Source organism: Elephantulus edwardii, unplaced genomic scaffold (assembly GCF_000299155.1).
Source record: "Elephantulus edwardii isolate Elephantulus edwardi_28Jun2011 unplaced genomic scaffold, EleEdw1.0 scaffold00209, whole genome shotgun sequence".
NCBI lineage: Eukaryota > Metazoa > Chordata > Mammalia > Macroscelidea > Macroscelididae > Elephantulus > Elephantulus edwardii.
In genome coordinates this window covers 2492601-2505564 of record NW_006399959.1, presented here as the reverse complement: position 1 = coordinate 2505564, position 12964 = coordinate 2492601, and the positions used below count along the sequence as shown (strand labels likewise).

General features: G+C 49.5%; 2 protein-coding genes across 2 annotated transcripts in view; one reads left to right on the top strand and one right to left on the bottom strand.

Moving 5' to 3' along the window:
- Positions 1 to 1202: 1202 nt before the first annotated feature.
- On the top strand, positions 1203 to 5662 carry DNASE1 (deoxyribonuclease I). The gene is made up of 8 exons (XM_006897432.1): positions 1203 to 1349; positions 1520 to 1608; positions 1757 to 1840; positions 1921 to 2036; positions 2181 to 2293; positions 2531 to 2685; positions 5421 to 5517; positions 5615 to 5662. Exons 1-8 carry the CDS (start codon positions 1203 to 1205, stop codon positions 5660 to 5662), a joined length of 849 nt encoding a protein of 282 aa, XP_006897494.1.
- A 175-nt stretch (positions 5663 to 5837) lies between these two features.
- Positions 5838 to 12964, bottom strand: part of TRAP1 (TNF receptor-associated protein 1) — a 45068-nt gene continuing 37941 nt past the window's right edge. The window contains exons 15-18 of the mRNA XM_006897476.1: positions 12728 to 12813; positions 11460 to 11605; positions 6031 to 6103; positions 5838 to 5939 (exon numbers count right to left, since the gene is read on the bottom strand). Coding sequence (XP_006897538.1) covers positions 5838 to 5939; positions 6031 to 6103; positions 11460 to 11605; positions 12728 to 12813 — 407 coding nt within the window. The remainder of the gene's footprint in view (positions 5940 to 6030; positions 6104 to 11459; positions 11606 to 12727; positions 12814 to 12964) is intronic.

The window sequence follows — 12964 nt, the reverse complement described above, 5'->3', positions numbered from 1 at the left end:
AGACCACACACCACAATGTACTGCAGGCTGCCTGTGGGCAAGTTCGTCACTCAGGACCGAATTCTTTCCATTTCCTAGTTTTTCTTGGATGACCTTGGTCTGAGGTCTTGCTCACTCCCTGATCTCCTCTCATAGATTGCACCTCAGCCCACAACATAAGGCTGGGGGGTGGGGGTGGCTGGTGAGCCATAGCGCCTCAGAAGAGCCCGAGATCCTCTGTGGAACCTGAGAATGTGGCAGCATGTAAGGGCAAACTTCTCTGCTGATGTCCCTACAGGTGTCTGGACCATGCAGAGACCCTGGGTCCAGCCCAGTGATGAGTGTCCACGAGGGACTAACAGGGCAGGATGATACTGAGAGGAGGCCAGACTCCCTGCAACCTTTAGAAGGCACAGCCTTACTCACATACACCCCTACCCCCATTCTGGATTTCCGCCTCCAGAGCTTTGGGAACACAGAGGATATCCTGTGGGTCTGTACTGGGGACAGTGGGGAGCCAGGGGTTCCAGAGTCAGCTGGGCAGGGCTGATGTGGTCTTCTCGGCCTGTTGTGAGCAGGCACCAGTCTGTCCACTCCAGGAGGTGCTTGCCCAATGCTACTTCATACACACGTGCTCAGAGCCCACCACCTCTCCCTTATACCTGGGCAGGTGGGAGATCCCCAAACATCCCAGGGCTCCAGCTGGGCCCTCCTGGGGTGTGGGAGAGTGCACACGTGTGAAGGGCAAGGTGCCCGAGCCTGGCCAGCCGCCATCAGGAGAGATCCAGGTGCTGTTTTCACAGCAGCTAGAAGTCACCTCTGGAGGGACACCTGCCAGCACCTCCCCTCCCAGGGCGCTGACACACAGCAGTGTCCTTGTTCTAGGTGACCAAGGTGAGACCACAGTCACGCTCCAGGGGTCACAGCCACACCCTGAGGTCACAACCCGCTTGTCCTTAAAAGCTTGGTGGCAGCAGAAATGCTGGGACCTCAGAACGCCACGTCCTCAGCCGATTATCATCTGAGTGCTGGATCTCTGGTGAGTGGGGCTTGGGGCTGCTGTTAGCCTGCAGTGCTAAGCTGGGGCCCTAGGATGGCCATCCTCGTGCTGGGCAGGTCTGAGGGCCTCTGATAGCCAGCACATACATTGTACTGACTTAATGAGGGTGCCTGAGTCCTGTGTCTCTGGTGTCAGGACCCCCAGGAATTCCACCTCCAGCAGAATGAAGGCCCTGAGGTTGACAGGGGCACTGCTTGTCTTGGCCAGTGTGCTGCAGGTGGCCCTGTCCCTGAGAATTGTTTCCTTCAACATCCAGACGTTTGGGGAGGCCAAGATGTCCAACACCACCCTCTCCCATTACATCGTGCAGGTGAGGAGGGGGTGGCTGAGCTCGTCATGTGGCCACTGGGAACCAGATCCTGGGGGTGAGCCAGACATTCGGCCCTAACACTCACAGGACAGAGCAGGGCTCTGGTCAGCACAAGCTGACACTCTGTGGAGTCTGGGGGCCCTCCTGTGCAATGACATCCCCTTCCCCAGATCCTGAGTCGCTATGACATTGCCCTGGTGCAAGAGGTCAGGGATAGCCACCTGACAGCCGTGGGGAAGCTACTGGATAATCTCAACAAGTGAGTGACCAGTGTCTGGGAGAGGAACTGCAGAGGTTCAGCCTCCTTCAGAAGCCACAAGCACAGGGTCTTGGAGGCATGATGCTGGGAGGCAGGGGGTGCGGGGATCTTCAGGGCCCAGACTGGGATGCCCTTCTCTTATCTCCAGGCACTCACCAGACACCTTCCACTTTGTGGTGAGCGAGCCACTGGGACGCAGTACCTACAAGGAGCGCTACCTCTTCCTGTTCAGGTGGGACAGGCAGGGCAGGTCACCCCCACCCTCACCTTCACCCAGATGGCCCACTAAGGTAACCCTCCTGGTATCCACAGGCCTGACTTGGTGTCCGTGCTGGACAGCTACCACTATGATGATGGCTGTGAGCCCTGTGGCAATGACACTTTTGCCCGGGAGCCTGTGGTGGTTAAGTTCGGCTCACCCTTCACACGTGAGTGCATGGTCCTGTCCAGCATGTCTCCCCCGCTGTGCAGTCTGCACCCCAGAGACTATTGTCCTCCATCCTGGTCCCTGCAGCTGCTGGTGGTGGTGGTGAGGCTCGCCCTGTGCTCTTAGCCAGCCTGTCTCTCCTCAGAGGTCAGGGAGTTTGCCATCATTCCCCTGCACTCTGCCCCGATGGATGCGGTGGCGGAGATAGATGCGCTCTATGATGTCTACCAGGATGTGCAGAAGAGGTGGGGGCTAGAGGTAAGTGAGGCTACTTCCTGGACTGCCCACCCACCATCTCTCCAGGTTTAATGCCTACTCCTTGACCACCCACTCACTCTCCAGGCAGACTCTCCACTCCCCAGGCCAACAGACTCCCACCAATAGGTTCCTGGGCCGATTGCTTGTGTGCCAGGTCCCCGGGTTGACAAGTCTTCAGGTTGACAAGTCCCTGGGACAACCACCCACTCCCTGGGCTGACAAGTGATTGCTCAGCAGGACATCATACTCATGGGTGACTTCAATGCTGGCTGCAGCTATGTGAGTGCCTCCCAGTGGGCATCCATCCGCCTTCGCACAAGCCCTACCTTCCAGTGGTTGATTCCTGACTCAGCTGACACCACCGTCAAGTCCACACACTGCCCTTACGACAGGTGAGCCACCCGAGGGCAGCTCCAGTCTCAATCCTATTTGAGACCACAGAACAATGACACATACATCACACACACCACATCACTGTCCTCCAGATCATTCCACCACTGAACATAACAAACCTGAGCGTGAACCCAGGCCCCCGATGGTGACCTCGCCCTCCCACCACCGTGCTGTCCTCCAGATCATCCCACCACTGTGGACATAATAAACCTGAGTGTAAATCCTCAGCCCCCAAGGGTGACCCCTGCCCTTCTGCCACCTCGCTGTTCTCTCCAGCAGCCCTGCTTTCTGTGTGAGACTTCAGTAATGGACTTAACGGTGCTTGGCATGAAGTTTCAAGGTTCATGCATATTGTGGCCAAACCCAGTGGTTTTTTTTTAGGTCTGAACAGTACTCCCCCCGTGTTTACAGGCCACATCTTGGGCATCCTTTCATCTGCTGATGGACATTTCGGCTCAGATTACTTGTTGCCATAGGCACAGGTGCACAGGCCTGTCTGTATTCTGAAGGGCAACTAGGAGGGACTATGGGATCATAAGGGATTCTATCTTCAACTTTCTGAGGAACTGCCAAACTATTTTCCAGTGGTTCCACATCTTATACACCCACCAGCTGTGGGCATTCCTGTTTGTCCACAACCTTACCAATACCTGTTTAAGTTTTTCCTTTTCTTTTTTTAATTAGTGTAATTTTAATAAGGTGCTATCTCATTGTCGTTTTGATTAGCATTTCTAATAGCTAATAGTGCTCATTACCTTTTCATGTGCTTTTTGGTCATCTGAATGCTCTGGTGAAATTCTGCTCAAGTCTTCTGTCCATTTTTCAACTGAGTTGCAAATGGTGTTTCAATACAAACGTTAGACCCTTAACTGGTATATGGTTCCCCAACACTTGCTCCCAGGGTATAGATGGTTTTCTCACTTTTTTTATAAAGTCCTTTGATAAACAATATTACTTAATTTTCATGAAGCTCACTTATCTATTTTGCCTTCTGCTGCTCAGGCTTTTGATGTCTTTAGGGATAATCCATCATTTTAAAAACTAAGTAAGCCCACTGGCCCATCAGGCATGTTTCTAGAGTCTAAAAGCTGTCTGCTCATTTTCGCATTTGTTCTGTTTCACTGGTCTGTGTATAGGCTGAAGTCAGGATCCAGGTTTATGCTCCTGCAGGTGAGAATCTAATTTCCCCAGCACCATTAGAGACCTGCCCTCTGCACTGAATGGATCGACTCACACAGATGTCTGGATTTATTTCTGCACTCTCATTTTGGTCCACTGGTCTGTTATCCTCAGTACAGGGATATTTTAATTGCTGTGGCTTGTGTTTTGAAATGAGGAAGTATGAGTCCTGCTTCATCCTTCTGCAAGATTTCTTTATCCTTTTGAGGTTCTCTGCAATTCCATTCAAACTTGAGGACTGGCTTTTCTATATCTGTGAAGAAGGTTGCTGGGATTTTGATGGAGATAGCAAAGAATGTAGATTGTGTCAGGTAGTATGTATTTAATGCAACCAATCAGACATTTTGTTTTATGACACCAATTACAATCTCCACATTCCAACAGACTCTTCCCATGGTTCCTGGCTCCATGCTTCCATTCTCAGTGGTTCTACCTTCTTCTTTCCTGCCCTCTGAGCTCTGTCAGTGGGCCAATGCTGCTCTTCTGATCAGATGGCCGATTCCTCTTTAAGGCCAACAATACCACCAGGGAAGTACTCAGTCCTTCAATCTGGCTGCTATTTGGCTGAAAGTCTGACCGCAGGATGAGTTCAATTTCAAGTTCAAAGAGCAGCTAAGGGCCACAATCTGGGTTCCATCAGCCCACCAGACAGTAAGCCTGGGCACTACTGTGGTGTCAAGTTCTGTTCCACATTTATCTCCCCCTCTATCCATCACCCTCCACTTGATCCATTACAGAGTTGTGGTAGCAAGCACCATCTATTCTTCTGGTCTCAGGGCTGAGGTTTTTGAGGTCTCTGTGGACTGTTCCCAGGCATCTTTGATTTTCTTCATTGCTCTATGCTCCAGCCAGGGAGAGGCTTGTGGCTGCACCCCAGAGAGCCGTTCACAAGCCTGTACATCACCACTCACCAAAATGAAGTGTAGAGCGTTCTCTTGGTGAGCCCTGTGTTACACTGGGTAGCATTCTATTATGTTTTTAACATTACATTATGTTGTAGTTCATGAATACACCATGCCTTTATGTGTATTTAGATCTTCAATTTTTTAAATTGTGATTTGGGTAAACATAGAAATCTTTTTTTGTTTCTTACTGCAATGGCTTTGCCTTCTGTGGAAAGCTCTTCCAGCTTCTTGGTTAAATTAAATACTTTGTCACTTACTACTTACAACAGCACCTGAACAATGGTGTTTCCTCCAGCTTCTTTTTCTGTATGCACTCTCTTGGTCTTCTGAGGGCTTGGTCAAGACTTCACCCCTGAGCTATCCACTTAAGAAACAATATAAACCTTAGCTGTTCCTGTGAAAGCATATTTAAGAGATGATGAGATAGAAACTCATCCAGATGAGATGCTCCACTCTACTCCTCTGGTGATCCTAAGGTGCACTTGGCTTTTAGGACCTCCAAAGCTGCAGCTGGCCCACACATCTCTGTGGGGAAGAGGCAAGAGCAGAGAGGGTACTGTCCTCTGGATCAGCTTGCTGCAGTTAGGTGTGGGTCAAGGGACACTACTGTTTCCCAGGAAATGACCAGTATCTGTCCCATGGTGTTGCAGGATCGTGGTAGCTGGAACAACCCTCCAAGACAGCATCGTGCCAAATTCAGCCAGTCCCTTTGACTTTCAGGCTGCATATGGATTGAGCAACCAGTTGGTACGTTTCTTGCCTTTACGGACTGGCCAGATGTTACTTGGGGCCACTGACTGGGTAGAGCCACACAGCCCATACTTACCACACATCTCCCTCTAAGGCGGAAGCCATCAGTGACCACTATCCTGTGGAAGTGACGTTGAAGTAAGCCTGACATGGTGACCATGTGTAAGAGGCCCCCTGTGACAGGAAGATACCACAGCTGTCCCCTCTCTCAGAGCCTCGACAAAAACAGGACTCTTAAATGGAAAAATATCTTTAATAGAGGTAAAGAAACCTAATCTTCTCGAGTGTTCACGTCTGTGTGTCAGCTCACTGGGTGCTCAGTGCTTCTCCAGGGCTCTAGTCAGCAGCTGAGTGAGGCGACCCACCATGGGCCGGGGATCATCCACCAGCCCTGCTGTAATCATAGCATTCTCATAGATCTGGAAAAGAGCAGAGCAGTCCCCGTTTGCATTCAGGGCCTCAAATTCTGAGAAGGAACAGGAGGGAACTGAACTTGCTCAGAGCTCTCACCTGGTCCACCAGCAGCTGGGCCAGCTCGGGTTCTCGCTCTCTTAGTTGGCTGAGCTTCTTGATCAGTGCGTGCCTGTAACAGAGTAAGAAGCGACAGGGGTGAGACAAGGGGGCCTGTATAGTCAGCAGGGGTGAGACAAGGGGGCCTGCATAGAGTCAGCAGGGGTGAGACAAGGGGGCCTGTATAGTCAGCAGGGGTGAGAGGAGGGGACCTGCATAGAGTGAGCACTAGGGGTGAGATGAGGGGACCCACATAGTCAGCACCAGGGGTTAGCCGGGGGGGCCTACATAGAGTCAACACCAGGGGTGAACTGGGGCAATGGGAGCCCCCTGCATAAAAAGAGTCAGAACCTGGGGAGTGTCAAATTACAGTAGGGGTCTGAACCACACATGGGACACTGTCCAGAGAGAGACCAGAGAGTCAGGACTGGGAGCCTGCCCAAAGAGACTTGGAACCACAGATGGGGTCTGCCCAGAGACCTGGAACCATAGGTGGGGTTCTGCCCACAGTGATTCGGACCCATGGGTTGGAGATCTGACCACAGAGTGACCCACGGGGGGGGGGGGGGTCTGTCCACAGAGTAGTCAGAAGCCTGCCTGCCAGCATGGGGACCTGTGGCTCAGCCTTCTGAGGGGATATTGGAGCACTCTCAGTGTACCAGGACTATCCAGGACAGAAAGATAGATTGTGCCTAGACTAGAAAAGAGGCAGCCACAGTCACTTAGAGGCCCCCTCAAAGTCCTGCAAAAATCTCTACGCTGAGATGGCCTGGTAAGAAATTAATCCACACCAAGACAAAAAAGGGGTAAAACTTCCCTAGATGAATTAATCCATGAGTCCTTGGAATGAAAAGATTGTCTTTAAATCTAACCAAACTAATGAGAAGGGGAGGAGGGAATCTCAGCCTTTGGAGCGGTTTAGTTCTGGGAGAGAAAAGGCAGAACACTCAGAGCAGAAAGACAATGCAACATAGCCATGGCTTGTGGGCAATGAGGACACCTTTCTCAGAGGTGGGGCCTGGCCAGTCACAGAGAGGAGACTTTCAATACAACCCACATAGAACAAAGATCAGTTGTAAAAGGTCACACCACAAAGGGAAAAGGAAAGCCCCCAAAGCAAAATACAATACCAGAAGCAGGAAGGGTAAACTTAGACTAGATCAAAATTAAAAATTGTCTACAAAAGAAAACATCATGTTGTTTAATATGATAAGCTGAGAATTTGACATGGATGGTGCTGGGGCCCACATGGCCAAGGAAGGGCTGACCGTCCTCAAACAGAATGGACAGACCAACTGTTCCCACAAGGCACACAGATGGGGGACTATGCCCACACGGCATGGACAGGGTATGGCAAGGACAAGGGACCGCCCCCCACACGGCACAGATGGGGGAATGTCCATAACAGCACAGACAGTGTAACTGTGCTCAGGGTGTACAGCAGTCCCGCCATGAGGGAAACCATACAGTGTCTCTGGAGAGGCGTGGGGATGAGGACAGGGACTTTTACTGTGAACTCACTGGTTCTTCTGAACGCCAGGCTCCCTTCCAAAGCAGAATGAAAAGAAAATTTCTGAGTAAAGGGGATGATCAACAGCCTTGGGCACCTGCCTCGGGGCAGAGCCCCACCTGGCCCATGATCACATGCCGCCCCAAGTCTTCCAGAAGGCCACTGCTTTCTGCATCACTGGCCATAAACCTCTCTGTGCCGCAGAAGGATGAGGAAGGATGGGAGAAAGCACAGGACACATGACAGCATGACAGGAACAAGGAGAGGTAGATGGCCAACTGCAATGATGGTAGGGGCAGCCTTTTGTTGCTATTTTCTAAGGTTTCTAGACGAGAGAGGGGGCAGTCTCATTCCCACTCAGGGCCCCAAATGCAGAGAAGGAATGGGGAAAACAGAGCTCTGCCTAACATGGCTTTCCCCTGCTCCACCAGCTACTGTGCTGGCTTGGGCTCCATGGTTTTCCCTTTTCCCTCAGCTACTGTGCTGGCTTGGGCTGTGCACATCACTTCATTTTAAGAACTCAGTGCAGATTTAAAAACTAATTTATACAATGAAATCTGCTTTTGTTAATAATTAGCAATTAATACATGAAATGTCCAGTGTCTGAGTGGTGAGCCACAAAGCACAGAACACACATGCTCTGAAAAGAACCCATCAGAGCTGAAGGACATAGAGGCTCCCAGACCAGAATGAAGTGCCAGCACCATCTCCAATGGGGCCCAGTAGTGGAGACTCAGTTTACACACTTGAACTTCATCAGAAGTAGCCAAGACAGCCTCGAAAACACAGAGAATGCTCATTTTACTCAACACAGGTGCCTAGATTAAAGTGCTACTGTCCTTTGTTGTTGTCCTGGGGTCAGCTCTGACGCACACAGTAGTGAGCACATGCAGAAGGAACCTTGGTCTGGGATTAGCTCTGACACACATAGCAGTGACTACACAAGGCAGTAGAAGCCCTGTCCTGGGGTCAGCTTTGACACATACAAAGCAGAAGGAGCCCTGCCCTGGGTCGGCTCTGACACACACAGCAGTGACCACACATAGTTAAAGAAGCCCCGTCCTGGGGTCAGCTCTGACACACTCAGCAAAGGGAACCCTGGTCCGGGGCCAACCTCAGTCTGCTGTGCTCCATCCCTTGCTGCCATCACTCCCTCTTCTTGCAGGGACTCCTCACTCATGCTGACCCTCTACTTTCTGGCCAATCATCCAGAAAGCAGTTAAGCCAGATCCTACCTCATTCCTTAAATAAATTCCACACGGAACAAAGATCAGTTGTATAATGTCACACCACAGAGGAATAACATCTTCCTTGTCCATAGCCCAACCTTCCTGACAAGCTGTCCAGAACAGGAGATGAGTCTTGCCATCTTCATCCCATAGGAGCATGCTGGCTGCACTTCCTCTGGAACACACCTGTCGCTGGTTTATTTAGTGTTCCTGGCCAGCACAAATACTCTTCAATGTGACGTAGCTTGCCCTCAATCTGAAATGACTGAACCCCCCCTATGTGCAACAACTGCTTCCCTATAGGGGAGCTCTGGTAGTGCTGTCCCCAGAGGGTGGTGCTGCTAACCTTAAGGCTATTTCTCTCTGGTAGTTCAAATCCACCCACAACTCCACAGGACAAAGATGGGCAATCTCCTCCTGTGTTGATTAAGAGCCTCAGAAAACACTGGACGGTCAGCAATCGATTGGTTCTGACTTAATAGCAATGGGTTTTGAGTCTCCAGCATGATCCTCCTCAACCACTATACATGCAGCCTTTGAATCACTGAAAAGGCTGAAAGCTGCTTCTTTCAAAACCCAAACAAAATTCAACCAGTCAGGAGAGGTGTGCGTCAGGGCTGTATCCTTCCTCCTCACCTGTCCCATCTGTACACCGAGCAAATCAATTGAGAAGCTGTGTTATGCAGCTAACAAAACCTAGCTTGCTGAAGTGAAGAGGAAGATCAAACAGTGCAGCCTTCACTAAAGGTTACATCTCAACATCAAGAAAACAAAAATCCTCACCACTGGACTGATAGGCAATGCCATAATACATGGAGAAAAGACTGGAGTTGTCAATGATTCCATTTTACTTGAATCCACAATCAACACCCATGGTACAAGCAGTCAAGAAATCAAAATACTGGGAAAATATGCTGCCAACAACCTCCCCAAAGTTCTAACGAGCAAGAATGTCAGTTTAAAGACTAAAGTGCACCTGGTCCAAGGGATGGTCTTTTCTTCCTGTGCATCTGAAAGTTGACAGTCAATAGGGATGAGAACAATGCCTTTGAAAGAAAAAAAAAAAAAAAAAAAAGAACAATGCCTTTGAACTATGGTGTTGGGGAAGAGCACTGAATATCCCATGTGTTGCCAAAAAAACAAACAAGTCTGTCTTGGAAGAAGCATAACCAGAGTGCTCTTAGAGGTCAAGATGGTGAACCTTTATCTGGGCGGGTTGTCAAGAGAAACCCTGTCATTGGAGAAAGACATCATGCTGGGAAAGGTGGAGGGTCAGAGAAAGGAGAGGACAACTCCAAAAAAGGAGAACTGACACAGTGGCTGACATATCAGAGATGGTAAAGATGGCGTATGATAGGGTAAGGTTGTTGTTCACAGAGTCATGGTCAACTCGATGTCACCGAACAACAACCCACCACAGAGTTTCCAGTAGGTGAAACAGAGTGGGAAACCTCCTCATCTGGGTTCCAGACACAGGCCACCTGGCAGCCTCCTTCCCATAGCCCCAAATGGCTACTGTAGTGAATGAGTGACCCAAGGAGGCAAGTTACTCAGCTCAGACAGACAACCTACACAGAGAACAACAAGGCTTCAGGAGGGGGACACACTCACAAAGACATTCTCACACACATACTCACTCTCATATACTCACATAAGCGCATGCTCTCAAATGCACACACATGCACATACATAGACATTTCATATACTCACATACTCATACACTCACGTATGTAATCACATACATGCTCTCAAATACATACACACGTGTTCACACACATACACACCCTCAAACATTACATGTATCTATACTCACAAACACACACACACTCGTTCACATACACTCGCTCATATACACACTCTTGGAAACAGGAGTGGCATCTACTTCTTAAACAACATGCCTCTGATAAATGATGATAATTATAGATAGGCTTCAGGCTTTTGTTCATAGGACCGCTATGAGTCGTGCTCGACTCAACAGCAATCAACAACATATATACTCATACACATTCACATATGTGTATATACTCAAACATACACTCATATACTCACACACTCTCAAACTCATGCTCACACACATATTTATATATATACACAAATACATACTTTCTCATATATACTCATTCATTCTAAATACATACTTTCTCATATATACTCATTCATTCTAAATACATACTTTCTCATATATACTCATTCATTCTATCTATACACTCACTCTCAAAACCAAGCTCATATATACACATACATATCCATATACACACACACATACATATGCATTCTCACACCCATATATACATGCAGTCATGCATACACACACTCACACAAAGTGCTCTCTCTTACTCCAGTCATTACCAAGGGAAGTGGCACCTAATGGCAGAACAGGAAGTTGCCCAGATTACAGAACTGAAGTGCTAACTCCTAGCAGAAGCACCCTGTAGGCAGCAGTGCTGAGCTTCTCAGCCATGACAATCAAGTTAATACCACAGCACGATCATTCCAAAAACACTCGTCAACTCACACAGAAGTTTTACACACTGTTTTAAAGTTTCACATGTCCTAAGAGAAGATGCTCACACTAACTTCCATGGACTCCCAGCCAGATGGGACATGAGAATGCCTGCACGCCTAGCCCAATGCTTGCCAGGGCTGACCAGCATGGGTGCAGGTCCTCTAGCACCTGAGAGACCTCTCACCGTGGGTTGATCTCCAGGGTTGGCTGCAGGATCTGAGCACGCTCCTCGTGGGTCTTGGCCAGCTGCTGCATGCGCAGGAAGTGCCGGGCGGCACCCATCTCCAACACAGTGATCATAGCTGGGTGGGTGTCCAGACGGAAGGTCACCTGTGGGTGAGGAAGACAAGGAGGTGTGGTCCTCAACCCACTGTGACTCACCAAGAACACACAATGGGAATACTTAGCGTCCCCTCTAAACCACTCCCTAAAAGGAGGGACACAGTTCCTGTGTCACTGCCATAGTATTTCCACGTGGCACTGTTGGGAACTGTGGAGTTTATTACTCAAAATGGCTTTCCTAGCCACTGAACTTGACTTTACCATGCAAATGGGTAGAAATATGCAAAGAGGGTATGTTAGTGTGTTAGTCTATGCATAAGGGCTACTCTTGCCAATAAATAGAACAGCTCCAGCAGCAGATCTAGATCTTTCCTGTCAGCAAAGAGAGAAGAGAATGTAGCACATCCTTCAGACCCAGAAATTCTTGTTCCAGCTACATCTGTGGTGACAGCAGCCATGGCTGAACAGGAGATGGAGCTATCTTGGGACTGCCACCATCCACGTGAGGAACCAGAGCTAAGCTAAAAGTCTTTGCTTATGTTGGGTGGACAACTAGGGCAGAGGAAAGCCAATATTGGTAGGACTGAGAACTTTGGAACGCTGGCCTAAAGCCGCAAGATCAAGGCTGAGTTATCTTTCAGAAGCTACTAACCTGATGAAGTTTTTTACTTCATCAATATGGTTCTGTGTGGTCTGTGAGCTACGGCATCATATTTTGGACCCAGCAAAGCAGTAATCACTGAGCAAATTGGCAGCACCATGACAGATGGAGAAGAGACTGATGCTAACAATTACAGGTTGCTCGATTCCACAATCAACACTCTTTAACACCAGAGATCCCCTCCATAATGCTCAAAAGCAACAACATCAGTCTAGAAACTAGGGTGCACTTAATTCAGGCCATGGTCTCTGCAATTACTCGTTATGCTTCAGAGAGTTGGACAATGATTAAGGGTGACAAAAGAATAGAAGCAGGGAGGCAGACCCGCCCTCCTGCACCATGTGCCTGTGCACACACATGGGCAGGGCAGCACGTGTCCCCACAGTGCACAGTGAGCACACACACAGGCCGACACTCCCTTGATAATGGTGGACAGGGATGGGGCAGCACATGTGTCCACACAGCAGTGAGTACATCCCACAGGCCGACGGCTCGGACACAGGTCTCACCTTCACGTTGGTGACTCGAGACCCCAGCACGTTTCTTATCCAAGCCATCAGGTCCTCGGCCTCCTTCTCTGATAGGCGCTCAGTAGCTGCAGAGGAGAGCGAGTCAGCCTGGAGTCCCATCCCATGTCACTGACTATCGCCGCAATCCTAACCCATGACCAACAGAGCACCAGCAACCCTGTCTCCAGTCACACCTGCTGCACAGCCACCCAACCAATGCTCACAACTTGATCTGTG

Coding starts and splice junctions, on each gene's coding strand:
- DNASE1 (XM_006897432.1), top strand. CDS start 1,203: ATGAAGGCCCTGAGGTTGACAGGGGCACTGCTTGTCTTGGCCAGTGTG. Junction 2,037..2,180: donor GTTCGGCTCACCCTTCACAC/GTGAGTGCATGG, acceptor GTCTCTCCTCAG/AGGTCAGGGAGTTTGCCATC. Junction 5,518..5,614: donor ATGGATTGAGCAACCAGTTG/GTACGTTTCTTG, acceptor TCTCCCTCTAAG/GCGGAAGCCATCAGTGACCA.